This window comes from Phaethon lepturus, unplaced genomic scaffold (assembly GCF_000687285.1).
Source record: "Phaethon lepturus isolate BGI_N335 unplaced genomic scaffold, ASM68728v1 scaffold5400, whole genome shotgun sequence".
NCBI classification, from domain to species: domain Eukaryota; kingdom Metazoa; phylum Chordata; class Aves; order Phaethontiformes; family Phaethontidae; genus Phaethon; species Phaethon lepturus.
In genome coordinates this window covers 28,310-44,423 of record NW_010512476.1, presented here as the reverse complement: position 1 = coordinate 44,423, position 16,114 = coordinate 28,310, and the positions used below count along the sequence as shown (strand labels likewise).

The window sequence follows — 16,114 nt, the reverse complement described above, 5'->3', positions numbered from 1 at the left end:
AAAGACTTCATAATATCACGTGATAAAGAAACAGTAACCATAAAGATTTTTTAAATATGTGATCGGAAACATGTGTTCAGTATACAGCATATCAGTGTGTATTCCTACGATAATCATATGCTGCAGAGTTCACTTCATGTCTCATCCCAGAGGGAAAAAAAAAAAAGTTAAAACCCCAGAAAACAATGTTTTGGTTTACATTAGAGAAACCCGTAACTTTTATTTGTGAGGATTCCCAGACACAACCCTCAGGTGTGCTGGCAAAATACCATGACTTTGAATGGCAATCATTTTGATTGCATTTATAAATAAAACAAAGACTAAACATTTAGGAACACTAAGAAATATTTTAGTGGTCTACACACAACTAAAACTGTTATACTATGAACTCTAATACAGGCAACACTAATCGTTTACAGTCATCAAGGACAATAGCTTACCTGGTGCACAGATGTGACTGCAGCCACCATTGAACTGGTTGCAAGGGTTGGTACACTGCTGCTGCTTACTTTTTGCCCAGACATGAATATCCATTGGCCTTTGTGGAAGATTCATGATCATTACAATCTGATCTGAACCATCATACTTATTAGCTCGGTAAATGCTTCGTGTGTTCCAGTCTGTCCAATATATGTGCTGATCAAACAATGTCATTGCAAAAGGATGCAGAGCAGTGCTAACAATTACCTCACGATTTGTACCAGTGAGAGTGCATCGCTCAATCTTCTGCCTAGAATAACAAAGAAATTATTACATCTTAAAAGAAAGAAGTCTTTTAATTTCTGTATATACCATGCCCTAACTAGCCCTGCCATTAGTATCCACCATTTCAGTAATGTGCACCAGGATGTAGGGTGCTGTTATGAGTTAATAATCTCAAATTTTCCAATCTATGGCTTCAACAGTGAGGCAGAGCAACAGCTCTGTAATACTGACACAATAACGTACTGGAAGTAATTGGGCTAAAGATCAAAATGTTTAAACAACTATGTTACTGAAAGCTAAAACAAATGCAAAACTTCGTGAGACAATACATTTTTGGAATGGGTATGAAGTTAATGACTTCTTGTACCAGGAGAAAATCAACAGTCCCATGAAATGGGGCATATTTTTATTTCAGTTTTATCTTCTGTAGATCTAAATTTACACAATTAGGAAATACAAGCAAATTCACAAGACTATAAACATGCATTTTCTGCTATTTCTCACATAAGAATAAAGGAGGGAAAGACAGTTCTAATACATCATAACCACCACATATATAACATCGAATAGCCACAAATATATAGTGTATGACAAATGTTCTTCCTAGTTCATCTTCCTTAGGAATGGTGTTTGCAATGATAAACAAAATTCCAACAAACAAGACTTCAAGGAAGCACCAGAATCAGGGTTTAACTCCAAGTTCTGTGACAGACATGTTACTGCTGTATGTGAAGCATTCTTTAGTCTCACAGACAGCACTGCTGACCCACGACCACCTTGTCACCACCTCTCCCCTTTGGCCATTCCCACCCTTAATGACCACTTCAGCGAAGGTCACTCCAGAAGCAGGAGAAGTCATGCTGAGAGGCTCAATGTGCACTATTCATGCAAGGACATTATTTCCAAACATTGTTTATAAAATTATGATAAATGTTAGAGGTTCCTTTTACAAAACAGATTCCTGTCTGAGATAGGCAGACCATACAACAATAAAGCATGAAAGATAAAATGGAGAATGATGAAAAGTTATTTGCAATGAGGATAACAAGCGAAGGATTAACAAGTAATAGATGGAGTTATTCAAAAGAAGAGAAAGAGCTTGACAGAAAAAATCAGGATACAAGTAAATGCTGAAAATGAGATGATGTAGTCAACGAGTTGAAGATAGTATAACAAGAATGAGCATGGATAAAGGCTGTTCCTTGCCTCCAGCTCCCAGCATCTTGCTGTTCAGTCACACTGTAATGTTGACATGGAAAGGCTGCCAACTACTTACTGACAGAAAGAAGATGCTTCAGGTTGTCTCTGCTCCATCAAGTATGGCATCATTCAACTGCACTGTTCTTAACACTCATCTCTAAAGAGCAGACAGAGGTAGGGCAGTGTGTATGCTTACGTGTAAAGGCATAATGCCCAAGAAGTGGAGTGGTGTTGAGGGAATGTCAGTGGAACAGAACAATTCTCTAAGAGGCTGTGGCACCTTCCACATGCAAGCTTCTGAAAAGGAGCTAATAAGAATCCCAGAATGGCTCTATGGAGGGTAAGGGTAATGAAGCTGTGGGACTAAAGACATCATACCCGGGGATTTTCTTCCTGCTAGCAGCTTCTCTCACTGTTCATCAGTGTGTGGCCAATACCCCTTGCCTGTGAAGTCAGAAGGGCCAAATGTTGTTGGAGACTCCAAGAGGAAGCTCCACCCTTTGGTTCAAGCCACCAAATGAGTTCTCACAGAAACACGGAAGTGCTCCAACAACTTAGCATTAGCAGTAAGAAAATCACTTGAACTTATTTTATCCAACCTCAAAGCAACTGCATGTTTAAGTGCCTGCTAGAGACAAAATTTAATTATTACCAATTATATTTAAGGCATTTACTAGACTGCCAGTGTGGGTTGAATAGTTAATGAGAGAAAATAACCAGAAATTTCTCAACAAGCTCAATGGCTCATGTCCTTTGTCATCACTAGTAGGACAGAAAACACTACTTTTCATATAAGCAGGAGAAGAAAAAAATAGAATTTTAGTAATTATTACAGGAAAATAATAATAGGCAGACACTTTATAAGACAAAAGCTTTAATGTGAAAGAACAGTTGTGGGAAAAGTGTTCTTCTCCCACAATCACTTTTCTATGAAATTGCACTTCTGCAAAAGGAAAGAAGCTCAAACGCGACTCTCCTGCAATACAGGCTCAGGTAATTTCCCCCTTTCACGCCGCAGGGAACTTTCTACGGGGAGCTGCGTACATAGTTCCCAGGTGTCAGCATGCTCTCTGGTGATTCTTACTGTGTTGCATGCAGCAACTGTGAAGATATGGGAAAGGAACAGAGTACAACTACCACATACATTCTATCTGCTTGAGCTGTATCTCAAGAGTTGTGCATGTGCCCAGTGGTAACACAATACTTAGAAGGCAACAGGGAGGTCTAGAACAAAAGAATAGAAACACTATTTTAGAGAAAGAGGGATAGCACCTTTGGGAGACTAGCATAAACAAGATGGGAATAAGCAAGAGTTAAAATGGAGGAGAATATACGGCTCACTTTGTGTTCCCTTGGCGCATTCAGAGCTAAGGAGCCTCATCATTTTTGAGTGTCTGGTCTTCCTATCTTACCCCATGCTGGCATCTGTCCCTCCGAAGGGGAAAAGGCCCTCCCTATGAAAGTCAGAATAAAGACTACTTCACTCTTTTGTGTGTGACACAAACACACATATGTTTAAGCATATGCTCCCCCACCTCCATTAACCAGCCTCTGAAAGAGAAAAGAGGATCTGTCATTTGACATTCTGCACTGCCCTTGAAATAAGAGGGTCCCATTACAAGTGCCCTGCCATCCTGCACACAGATGAATCTAAATGAGAATGCCTTCTTCACTGAAGATCCCATTCAGGCACAGACCATAAAGTTATTACCTTACAGACATCACTCTGCCACAGCAAAGGAGAAGCTTGCAAAAGAACTACTATGTTGAAGGAACCAGAAGGGAAAAGTCCAACGGCTGCAGTGATTTGTCTGAGACCATGGGTGAATTTGAATGGATGCAAACTAAATCATTTTTTAAAACTTCCTTGCTGAAAGCAGAAATTCTGGTGGCATAAACTGAAAGGTAGAGCTCTGTCTGGTAAGCAACAGCAAGAACATCTTGCCAAATTCCACAGGTGACAAGCATTAACCATGAGCAATGAATGATGTGAAATGTACACTAGGATTGTATTAGAGAAGATGCTTATAAAAGTCCTGAGTTGCACATAAGATGAACAAACTGCCAGTGGGTATAAATGCTGTAAAGCAGTGGACTAAATCTACACTGTGGCATATCAAAACTTCTTACTGCACAGTAGTTCCACATCAACATCAAGACTTGAAATTGCATTGCTATTGAGTAACTCCTATGATTCTATGATACGAAGTATCAAATTCAATTGCAATGCTGAATTTCAATTGAAACAGTATGAAAAATTAGGAAAAATAAATAATAGAACTATTAAAAAATTAACCAAATGTAAACCAACAAGTGTGTTATCAATACATACAGATTTGCATCAGCCCAGTACAGCTGCTGTTCTTCATAGTCCAGAGTAAGCCCGTTTGGCCATACCAAATTGGTGCTCACAATAGGTGTTCTGAAGTTTCCTCCAAGTGTAGCTCGTTCTATCTTTGCATTTGAACTCCAGTCAGTCCAGTACATATACCTGTCAATAACATGATTGCAAGGTTATATTTTCAGCAAATAAAGCTCACAAAGCTCTTATCTGCTCCAGGGTATTTCCATCCTGGTGTCTCACACTGAAGTGTGCAGTGCAAAACTAGTGGAAAAGAACTTCTTCCGCTATTTTGGCCCACATTGACAAAGGAATCTTCTAGTAGGGACCACTGGGCTCCACTGGACTGAACTTCAGAAAAGTTTTTCCAGCTCCTATGGGAATCCAGTCAATCAATCTCTTTCTTATCTTTCTTCATTTGAAATACAGTATAATTAGTAATGAAATTAGAAATACAGTATAATACAGTAATGCCCCCAGCCTCTCAGGGAATGTTTCCATAGTGAAACAAGAATTCTTCTGAGGCACTCAGGAAAGACAACAGAAAAAGTGGAAGATCATGTAAGACTCCACATAGAGAGATCTCTTGGCAGCGCCACCTGATTATCATGATATGATGTTCTCAAGGAAATCTTGGTTTCAACAAATACTTTTTGTTTTTCTGCTTTACACAGCAAAAAGAGGATGGTTAGTTGCTTGACAAACACCTGCTTTGAACATTGCTTTCATTTACCCCCAGTACCTGGCTCCCATCCACACTAAGTGGAGCCTCATGCACTACACGTTCATAAATGTTCTAAAAATCTCAGAAGAAAATTCAAATCTCTGAGGCTGAGATCAGCTTAGAAAACTTAAACCTGGAGAGTTAGATCTAGGATGGTTATGCACAGCTGGAATTTAGGGCTCAGAACAGGAAGTATCTGGCAGTCTTTGTCAGTCTAAATTGTAGTTTAACCTGTAGTCATAATAAAGTATACAAAGTGCAACACATACCCTCTGCACGGATCTAATACAACGGCTCTTGGTCGTGGAACCCGGGCAATCACTGTGCGGTTAGAGCCATCCACAGCCATTGAGCTGATAGTCTGATTGAGGTAGTCACTGTAGTAAACTCTGTTGTTGATCCAGTCAAAGGCTATGCCATCTGGAGTCCCCAGGTCTTTAGACACATGCAAGCAAACACATACAAGTTCAGTACAGTTTCCTGAGATATTGCAATACTCTTCTCCTGTTATAATGTGGCAACACCAAAGATCTCCTCGGTATGAAAGCAAATTTGTCCACTTAAAAAATCTGAAGAACTAATACTTAGGACTCAGGCAGTCCTGTGTATGCAGTAGTGTTACAAAGATCTTTTCCTCACGTAGACCTAAATTCTGGTTGCTATTCTCCAAGTAGCAGGAATCATCCCTCACTCCATAATATTAACTTATTTATATATAATTTCGATTCATTACATATTATTTATAATATTTAACTGGTTTTATATTTCCATTTCATTGTGATCAAGATAAAATAAGAATTTCAGAAGATGAGAAAACTAACAAGAAGAGTCAAAAGGAGCATTTAATCAAATATCTTAACTAAATAGTCTACCTTGACCATTAGCAAAAAAATACCTGCTGAGCTACTGCTAGGTGCTGCAGTCCATTTTTTTCAATGTCCAATCACTTTGCATCACATTTCAGTGCACTTACCAGATGCAACTACTGTTGGAGAGCCAATTGCTGAGTAAATACTAACATAACTGATCCTTCCTGTCCCTGAAGGATAACTTTGTGTAAAATATATGCGGTTGTTTATGCTGTCAAAATCCAGGGCCACTGCAGTTCTTAACACATTGACTGTGCGGAAGGGAGGACTGTGATTTTCAGGATCTAGGTGGATACTTCTGAGGGCATTCTCAAGAGCAAAAATCAAGTAATCATCAGTCGAAATGGAACATCTCTTGCCATCACTGCCTAGTGTTCCAAAGGCACAACCACATTTGGGTGTCTGAATGTCAGGCAGGGCAAAACACAGATGAGAACAGCCTCCATTGTTGTCCAAACAAGGATTGTTGTTGACATCAAGGGGTGAACGTGACTGGAAATTACTGTTGTAAATGGTAACATCTCTTAGCCAATTAATGTTGTCTCTTATTACTGTCGGCTGATCAGTATTGCCTGGCTCCTTGCTGGCTTGGAAGACTTTTTTCAGATTCCGATCCACCCAGATCATAGAATCTCCGAAGACAGTGATACCATAGGGAGTCGGATAGCGGCTGCCATAACGCACAATTTCAACATCACCACCATCAGGCTGAATTCTTGCAATCATATCTAAGGAATCATCTACCCAGTAAATGTAGCCATTGCTGTGATCTATGGCCAACCCACGAGGTGTGACAATGCCCTCAGACACAAGAACTGTTCTGTTGGTGCAGTCAAGAAATGCACGTTCAATCTTCGGATTTTGCCCATAATCTGCCCAGAACAGATATCTGTTTTTTGGGTCCACTACTATGTGCCTTGGCATATCAATGGTAGTTTTAAGCAGAACACGGCGATAAGTTGTGTTTAAACGCAAAACTTCTATAAAAGTCTCTGTCAGAAATGCATTTGTAAAATATAGATTTCCTGTATTTAAAGAGAAAAAAAACCAAAAACAAGTCAGAAAGCAAAAGAGAAAGTTAATATATAGCATCAACACCTGAGAAACATGAGTTGATGAAATACTAAACTATAAAATGAATATCCATAAACATCTTAGTGGTTGGAAGCATAAGGTACTTGCCTACACATTGAGGAATTAGAAGAAACACAAACTGACAATAATCAATTAATTTCTAAATCCTCACTGATTTCCATGGGGAAAACCAGTGGTATAAGATCAAAAGTGCATTAACTACAATTTTTCTTTAGGTGTACTATTTTTTTTTTCAAATCTAAGCCTTTGGCTTGCCCTTTCCATACTCTTATCCCTTTACCTTTTACAATGCACAACTATGAAATCCATGTTATGGCACAGCACTGTATACAGTAGATGATTATTCTAATACCCATGCCACCAAGCCTATCAATCAACATAAGAACTTTTGCAAAACATATATATAGTATGTGTACATATAAAATAAAGGTATTAATGGCAATGGTCAGCTACTTAGAGTTGATGAACACTTTCTGAAGAGTTAATGTTTGACTTAATCTCTAGTATGTTTAAATAGGAACAGGAAGTGCAAGTGGGAAAATTGAAGTTCAAAGACAAAATATTTCTTCTGCTTTCTTTACTTTTCATTATAATTTATAGGATTTGTACACAGCAATCTGAGGGTAGATGAAGGGTCTTTCTTTCATATCAACAATGTTGTCAGACAACCCTTGTGTGCTTTCTTCTGGTACATGTTTTCCAGCATGGTAATACAGTATAGTAGTACACTAGATAACAGCTACTTATGAATGCACAGACAAGAAAATAGACCCAAGACAAATATGAAAACATCAGGAGAGAAAAGGTTCTATACACCTGCTCAAATAAACTTTCATTTTTACATACATATATATAAAAACGTAAGAATCATTCATTATTTCCTCTTGTTTTAAAATCAGTCCATAGACATACAAGTTAGAATATTAGGACTTCCATTAAAAATAGATCCATTTGTGTTAGTCCAAAAATTTTACAGTCTGTAAAGAATAACATACTCCTAAACTCAGATATGCTTACCTGCTACCCAGTCAATTGCAATACCACGGATTCCATTTCGTCCTATTCCATTTGTAACAACATTTCTAAAATAAGAACCATCAGGTTTAATTTTACGTATTGCATTCTGAGAAGAAATTGTGCTACTGAAGTCACACCAGTAAATGAAACCAGAAGGCATGTGAACATCCACGTGAAGCGCATTTCGTCCTGAAACATTTTGAAAATATTTAATAACAATAATTATCTTTGATATGAACTTAATTTATTTAAAACATGTGGTATGCCAGCAAGAAATACCAAAATATTAGGCATTACAAGATTTTTTCCTACTATATTATTCACATACCTCTTCCTGCCAGTGGTACCATAGCTTCAGAGTGATCAGATGTCTCTAAACTAAATCCTTTAATTGCAGAAAGCATAGAAACAATTACAAATGAACTGTATGGGGAACAGGTTCTGTTATCAGGATTTAGCTGAAAGCCAGTAGCACAGGCACAAGAGAATAATCCACCAGGTACAGGCAGGCAAAGCTGCTGACAAACTGCAATATTATTACTGCAGCCATTTGAGGAACCAGCAGAATCTGTGAAAGACACAAATGGCAAGACATAAAAATCTGAACTGTATCATCACAAACTCCCACGGATATATAACCAGATTCATGTAATTCCATAGCATTAACAACCAGCTGACAAAATAAAGACATTAACCACTGTACAGTTTAGCACGTAAGTGTTAGCAATGGATTTGCTGGTTTCTTGTCATTTAAGATCAATGAGGCCAAGAATCAGATAAAACGGATATATAAATTTAAAGCTGAGGTAACCAAATTTGTTATTTAGTCAATATTACATTGATAATATTTTAGTAAAACTACATATGCCAATAGATGCCTTAACTGAATGGTGGAACATCTCTTTACCAAAACCAGGTAAATGCTTCTGATACTTTTCCTGAAAGCCTAATTAAACTATTTGCTTTGAAAGAGCAAGCATTCTGTCTCTGAGGGAAGTTCAGGTTTTCACACGTTGGATATCTTGAAATATCTCTTTAGCTAATACTCACTGTCTCTGTAATACACACGTAGGCACTTCAGTCTTGGAACATTATCTCTGAGTACTACTTTGTTTGCTCCAGTGGACTTGTCAACTCGTTCAATAACTTCATAATCTCGATCAGTATAGTACAGAAAGGTATCATACACAGCAATTCCCCATGGATGAGAAAGATGAACCACCAGAGTCACACGATTTGTACCATCCACATTGCCTTTCTCAATCTAAGAAATCAGTTTAAAGCTTAATATTACATTTCTTATAATAGAAGTTCGATATTACAATACAAAATTAAAATGCAACGTATATTACTAAGATCTCTTCATACATGAGATCTTTATGTACAAGGTAGGAAGGAAAGGGTCAGCAGGATGCCAATAATGATTTCCAGTTTTTCATTCAAATTAATCATCTATTTTTAACAGTAGCTAGTAACAACAGTTACTCAGATTTTGCTCGGTCCTGCAACTCACAGTTACATGAGTAAACTAAAGGAACTGAGTTAGTCATGTGAAGCACAGACACAGAGATAGATCAACAGGTAAAAAAGCAATTATTTAAAAAATATTCCCTACCACTCCTGTGCTTGTGACAGCCCAGTACAACTTTTGTTCTTTAATGTCAATGGTAATGAACTCTACATGGTCAAGGTTGCCAGTGAAGAGGGTTTGTATGCCTGATCCATCCATGTTTGCACTGGCAATCTTTGCTGGGACTCCACTGTCAGTTCCCTGGTCTGTCCAGTACAGCTTCCTGTAATACACGTTATCATATCTTTTAGCAAAACTGATAACAGAGATCAGTAGACCAGAGTCACTTGAGCATATGCCTATATCCATCTCCTTCCTCAGCCAAATACTTCAGCACTGTGACGGGGGGGGGGGGCGTCACTCAATAAATGCAAGGGAGTGTGAGGGCGGGGGGGGGGGGCATCATATTGCAATTTTGAGTACTCTGTTGGAAAAAAAGCAAATTACAGCTTTTTTGGGGACAGAGCAGTAAAATCATATTTAGCACTATGCTATTTAACATGTGACATTCTTCCCACGTAGTTTGTCTTTTTACTACAGACAGGCCTCAATACAGTCATCACAAGATATTATAAGTATCTTACAAAGAAAGAAATTCAGAGATTCTTTTCACAATCATAGCATTCTGAGCTCCTTTATAATTAAAAGAATTTAACATATAAGTATATAGTAAATAGAGAATGAACATCTATTCAACAATTTATGAAGCCATGCAATTATTTTGTAGGGCTTAAAATGACTAAATAAATTCTACACAAATATGAAAAAAACAAAGCCATGTCAAATCCAGGATGGAAGCTGAAGACACTAAAAATTTAAGAAAAATTAAGAAAAACATACTCATGTGCAAAGGCAACAACAATTTTGGACATTTACCCTCTTGCTGGATCAACTGTCAAACCAATTGGTGTGCCAGCTCCCACAGAGGTGCCATCATTGGTAATCAGTGTTTTCCTGTACATTATGTCACCATGCAGCTTCAGGACCTGCGCAAACATTGAACTCATCAGAGCATGTACTACAGAACTTATTATAGATTTTCAAATTAAAGGAAGGAAGCCTAAATCCACAGGGAGTTGAAATTGCAGAAGACTCTCTCAAATACTATGAAGAAAAAGCACATTGTTTGGTACTTTAACCATCTCCCTTCTCTAACATGCATCCTTGCATGAGCTGCTTGCAGCTCAGAACCTGCCTATGTTAACAAGTAAGCATCCTAGGTAGAAAAATAGTTAATCTTTCAACTTCCATAATATCTTGAAAGTATTACAGGCTGAACGGGTTGACAAAATGTAGATTTAGAAAGTCTTCCATTTTATTTAAGTTAGCTGCATTTAAATTTAATAGTACGTGTTTATATTTTGGGACAAGGACATTAATGACTGGGCTTATTCACAGTCATTACTGTATTATGTATTGCTTATTCTCTATTTCCCTATGCTAAATGGCAATTTTATCCTTCACATACCATCAGACTGCCAGTCTCCAGAAGCTACTGTGCCAGTTTTGGATAGGAGAGAGTAAATTTTCTTCACAGTAGCTAGTATGGGGCTACATTTTGGATTTGTGCTGAAAACAGTGTTGATAATACAGGGACGTTTTTGTTATTGCTGAGCAGTGCTTACACAGAGTCAAGGCCTTTTCTGCTTCTCATATCACCCCACCAGCCAGTAGGCTGGGGGTGCACAAGAAGTTGGGAGGGGACATAGCTGGGACAGCTGACCCCAACTGACCAAAGGGATGTTCCATACCATATGGTGTCATGCTCAGCATAGAAAGTTGGGGGCTGAAGGAGGAAGGGGGGAATGTTCAGAGTTATGGCATTTACCTTCCCAAGTAACGGTTACGCGTGACGGAGCCCTGCTTCCCTAGAGATGGCTGAACACCTGCCTGCTCATGGGAAGTGGTGAATGAATTCCTTGTTTCGCTTTGCTTGCGTGTGTGGCTTTTGCTTTCCCTATTAAACTGCCTTTATCTCAACCAACAAGTTTTCTCACTTTTACTATTCCAATTCTCTCCCCTATCCCACTGAGGGGAATGGGTGACCGGCTGTGTGGTGCTTAGTTGTCTGCTCAGGTTAAACCATGACAGCTACATAATATGATATCAAAGCATTTGGGAGTGGATCTTACTGCATGTGATGGCAATATTCCCTTACTTTCAGAGGCACTCCGTTAGGATCATTGATTTGAAGTGATAATAGTAATAATAATAGTAACTCTACTGATCAGAGAGGTTGTGTGTTAAACACCAGAAGGCTAATGATTTGAAGGGAAAAAAAAAGGGAAGGATATCTATGCACAAATAAAGTTCCCAGAATACACTGCTTTTAATCTTTTTGACTATGCTCACATTTAGATTTATCTCTTCAAGTTTGGAAGGTATTTTTCTACAGACTGTTTGCATTTTAAAATAAATCTATTTTCAGTTTTTCACTAAAAAAATATTGCTAATTTCAACCTGTATACATAGCAGTGAAAAATCTTAGTTCTTACTTTCCAGTTGTCCCTCTTAAATCATTACCTCAATTGACTGTGTTCCTGGGTTACTGTAATACAGGTTTGCAGATATCCAGTCCAATGCCAGACCAATAGGAGCACCAATAACAGCTGCTGGAGCAAAAACTGTCCTGTTGGCTCCATCTGACCTCACTCTGTGAATTTCACCCTTTGGGGGGGGGACACAAACAAAAAACCACAACACAAACCAAAGTGAAAAAATGTCAAGAGCAGAAAACACTGTTTTATTCCAACTATATGAGCACTTCACTTTGTATTACAATCTTTTCTTAGCAAAATTAAAATCAAGTAGACAAAAATGTATTTGCATAGGCTCAATGCATAAACATGGTAAAAATATTATTGTAAATCATAATTATCCAGTTTAAAGAGGCATTACCATTCACCAGCCAAAACCTGATCAACAGAAATAAAATTACTCTAAGTTTGAACTGTATGTATTTAAGCTACATACAGTCACACTTCTGTAATTTGCATTTCACTATCAGAAGACTTTTACCAGGATACCTCAGTTAACCATCTTGAATACACCACTGTTGTATATGCAAACTGAGAGTAAGCAAGAATCAAAACTAAGATTATCCTTGCAGCCTTCTTCATAAGGGTAACCCTTGAAATGATAACTTACCACTTGCAGGTTCTATGGTATTAGCTACCATTTGTGATGTTAAAGTGTGATAGAAACAAGCACTAAACAGATACAAGCCAGATAAAGGTCTGAAGTGGTTACTATAGTTGCCTTCCTGAGCTTTCTTCAGGTTATGTCAGTTTTACAGGAGTTCTGCAGAAGTCCTGCATATTATCACACAAATCTTTCACAACTAGTATTAATGCAGAATTGAAATACCAGCACCTATTGCACATTATTAAGCCTTTTGGAGAAGAAGTCAGTAGGGTTAGGGGAGCTGTGAGCAAGGGCTGAAATCAGTTTCTCTCCCCTCACTAATTACTTCCTCCTCCACTGATGCAGACATGCTGCGCCTGTCCTGAGATCTGTCTGTGGTGCAGGCTCCCAGACAAGGTAGCAAGTGTAGACAAACCCCCAGCAAATCCAAACACGCAATGGATGGATGCAAAACAGGGTGTTAAGGAAGAGGCTTTGTGGTAATGGACAAGGGCTACAATTAAGAAAGTAGGCAAATATACTTCTGTCATTAGAAACTAGAGAAATATCTTTTTTCAGAGAGCGAGCCATGACTGACAAAGGTGTCTCAGCTCTGTTTAGGAGCAACAGCAGCCCGAGACCTGCAGGTCAGGGGTACAGATAGGGTGCACAGCCCATAGTCACGCATTTGTCAGGCTGGAGATCAAGACCTAACTAAAACACAGCACTTACCCGCACTTGGCCTGCAGAGGCACCTGGCATTTTACTTGCCAGCTCTGTTAACAGATATATCAGCCCATGACCTCCTACAGAACTGTTCAACCTCTTGTAAATGTCAGCTGTATCTGCTGGCTGACATCTGCCAAGAACATTTTTTCGGAGTGCACAGAGAATCAAATAGATTCCTGAGTATTCATCTAGATCCTTGGGCTAAGGTTTGCTTAAATAGGTCTTGCTAAATACTTCATGGGAACGAAACATTCTAATTTTAAAAGGATAAATAATTAAATTAATTATAATTCCTTTAAGAGTGACACAGAAAAGGCTTTAAAATGAGTGATTTTTAAACTTATTTTTACTTCAACCCTGCAAAATGTAAGGGAAAATGAGTGGGGGAAAGAAAAAAACTTAAATCTTGTGTGGATGAAAGGTAACAAGTTAGTGTGAATTGTTTCTGTAAAACACAACTACAGAAATCTCCTTATCTGCCACTATACTTCTCCAAAAAGAACTGCTTTTAAGTTTCCAAGAGTGAACACATATTGCTGAGTCAGCAGTTTTCTACCACATCCATCTCCTAGACTGCCACAGATTTTTTTTTTTTTTTTTTTTTTTTGAAGTGTCCATCCTGAAAAAATCGGGAATTTTTTGTGGCAAGTTAGCCTTAGCTAACACATAGCATTTCATAGTTCAGAATAAGCATTAAAAACGCTTAGTCAAACAATTATAATTGACTATTAAAAATGAGTTCAAACTATTTTTTAGATCTATAAGCCTCATATGTGCTACCTGGAAATTGTTGTGACTTTGCAACCATGTTCTTCTATTTAAAGAAAAAGATGCCTCTCTACTATATTACTTCATTAAGTGCTTAGACTAGAAGCATATATTGTCATTCTAATGTTTAGTACCACTCTGTCCAATGTACTGCTCCCACAGAGAAGTGCCTGCCTGTGTTTGCAGAATTACGTCTTAAGTCAAGAGAGAGGAGTGGGCTATAGCAAAGAGGGGCTGAGAATATGGTTCTGTCAGTTTTCCAGTATTTCCTGTTCATGCCTCTGGCTGAGCCAGAAATAGCATTAAACAAATACTTCAGCTGGCAAAGATGAAAACTAATTTACAAAACAGATGAAGCTTCTTTATCTTATACTAGGGGGAAGAAAAATAATAAAAAAACAATCAAAAATATCACCAAAAAAACCCTTTCATTCCTTTCAATTATATTTATCAAAATTCTTACCTGCAATGCTAATATATTTCAGTCAAAAACATTATTTTAAAATAAAAATTCTTATTATAGTGCACATTTTGAACACAATTACTAACTTACCGGATTTTCAACCCAATATATCATCTGTTCAGAGTCATCGAAGTCAACATCAACACCATTTTGAACTCCTGCTATTGGAACCATGGCATCATTCGTCTTCTCCTCAGGGTTCAGTGAAATTCCGTAAATTATATTATCTCTTACAGCAATAAGAAAAGGGTGTTCAACTGTGAAAACATATAATGTAATTCAGAGTTGTTTCTGAACAACAAAATGGCATTATGATATCCTTCCCCTCTCCCACACAAAAGTTCCCTGATGCTGACAACAGTCTGAACACGAACAGTGATGTTTTGCAACCACTCAGCTATACCTTTGTTCCCTCGCTAGGAGTGAGGATATCAGTTACAGTTAATTGTTGTAACATTTAAGGTTTCAGCACTGTACAATCACAATGCATGTGCATGCAAATTCTGAGGAGGAGGAAGTAAATAAGGCAGGATCCCTCATTGCTGGCCAAGGGAAGAAGTACAGTCACATGGCTGCTCTGAGCAGCTTTTTCAAATCTCTGCGAATGGGAACCAGCAGGACAAATCTCCAAGGGCTCTCCAGGACATGCCTGAGATGGGTTCTAATGTCTATGGAGCAGGACTCATAAGCAAGGTACAGTGTCACACCAGCAATTGTTGATCTTTATCATTAAATATAACTGCAGTACTGCGTTTTCTTGGTTTATCTCTAAGGAGGTAGACATACTCCCTTATAGTACATTTACTTTTAGGTAAACTTGTACCCTTATGCTTATATCTTATTAACAAAGGGCATCTAGTCAGGTGATCTGAGAAAATGCATTGGAGAACTGTGGAGTCAGCAACTTCATTTCCCATCTGCCAGGGAGCCGGGGAAGAGAATCCCCTCTTCTGTGTACTTTCGCCTTTGGAGAACAAATTCTAGCTTCTTCTCTCCATAGGCACAAGCTACCACTTGACAGGGAACTGGGCTACTGCTGCATAGAAGGGAGCAGTAATTCATTTCCTCTTTGATAATAGATCAAAGACTTTTTTTATTTTGTTTTTGGTTTTGATTTTCTTCACTGGCTGCTTAATACATTTATATAAAATTTACAGTGAAAATTTTGACATGAAAAACCACAAATCACAGCATCATTGCACATCTCAAAAATTATTCTCCATACTTCTCTCTGGCAGCTGTAACTATTTGTAAAATTTGACATAAGTTTAGATATCATTTGTCTCAAGACAAAAATCACATTTTAGCAAATAATTGCCTGAAGACATATCGCTAGCTCTGACTGTGAAAGTCTTGAATTTCTTCCTTTTTTTTTTTTCCCTTAAGAATGTGTCACACCAGTGCTTTTCTATAAAAATTTTGCAAGGAACAGTTAAATTCATATGAAATTGTTCCAATGCATATAAGACCCTGGAGTCATCATTCCCTTTCTAATTGTCCACAGTACAAC

General features: G+C 38.1%; 1 protein-coding gene across 1 annotated transcript in view; it reads right to left on the bottom strand.

Annotated features, from left to right (window-relative positions):
* LRP2 (low density lipoprotein receptor-related protein 2) overlaps positions 1–16,114 on the bottom strand; it is a gene marked incomplete at its 5' end in the record, with an annotated part of 89,381 nt that overhangs the window by 46,361 nt on the left and 26,906 nt on the right. Inside the window, 11 exons of the mRNA XM_010287152.1 lie at positions 441–730; positions 4,238–4,396; positions 5,240–5,405; positions 5,944–6,864; positions 7,952–8,140; positions 8,280–8,519; positions 9,002–9,215; positions 9,567–9,744; positions 10,398–10,507; positions 12,045–12,188; positions 14,695–14,861. Coding sequence (XP_010285454.1) covers positions 441–730; positions 4,238–4,396; positions 5,240–5,405; positions 5,944–6,864; positions 7,952–8,140; positions 8,280–8,519; positions 9,002–9,215; positions 9,567–9,744; positions 10,398–10,507; positions 12,045–12,188; positions 14,695–14,861 — 2,778 coding nt within the window. The remainder of the gene's footprint in view (positions 1–440; positions 731–4,237; positions 4,397–5,239; positions 5,406–5,943; positions 6,865–7,951; positions 8,141–8,279; positions 8,520–9,001; positions 9,216–9,566; positions 9,745–10,397; positions 10,508–12,044; positions 12,189–14,694; positions 14,862–16,114) is intronic.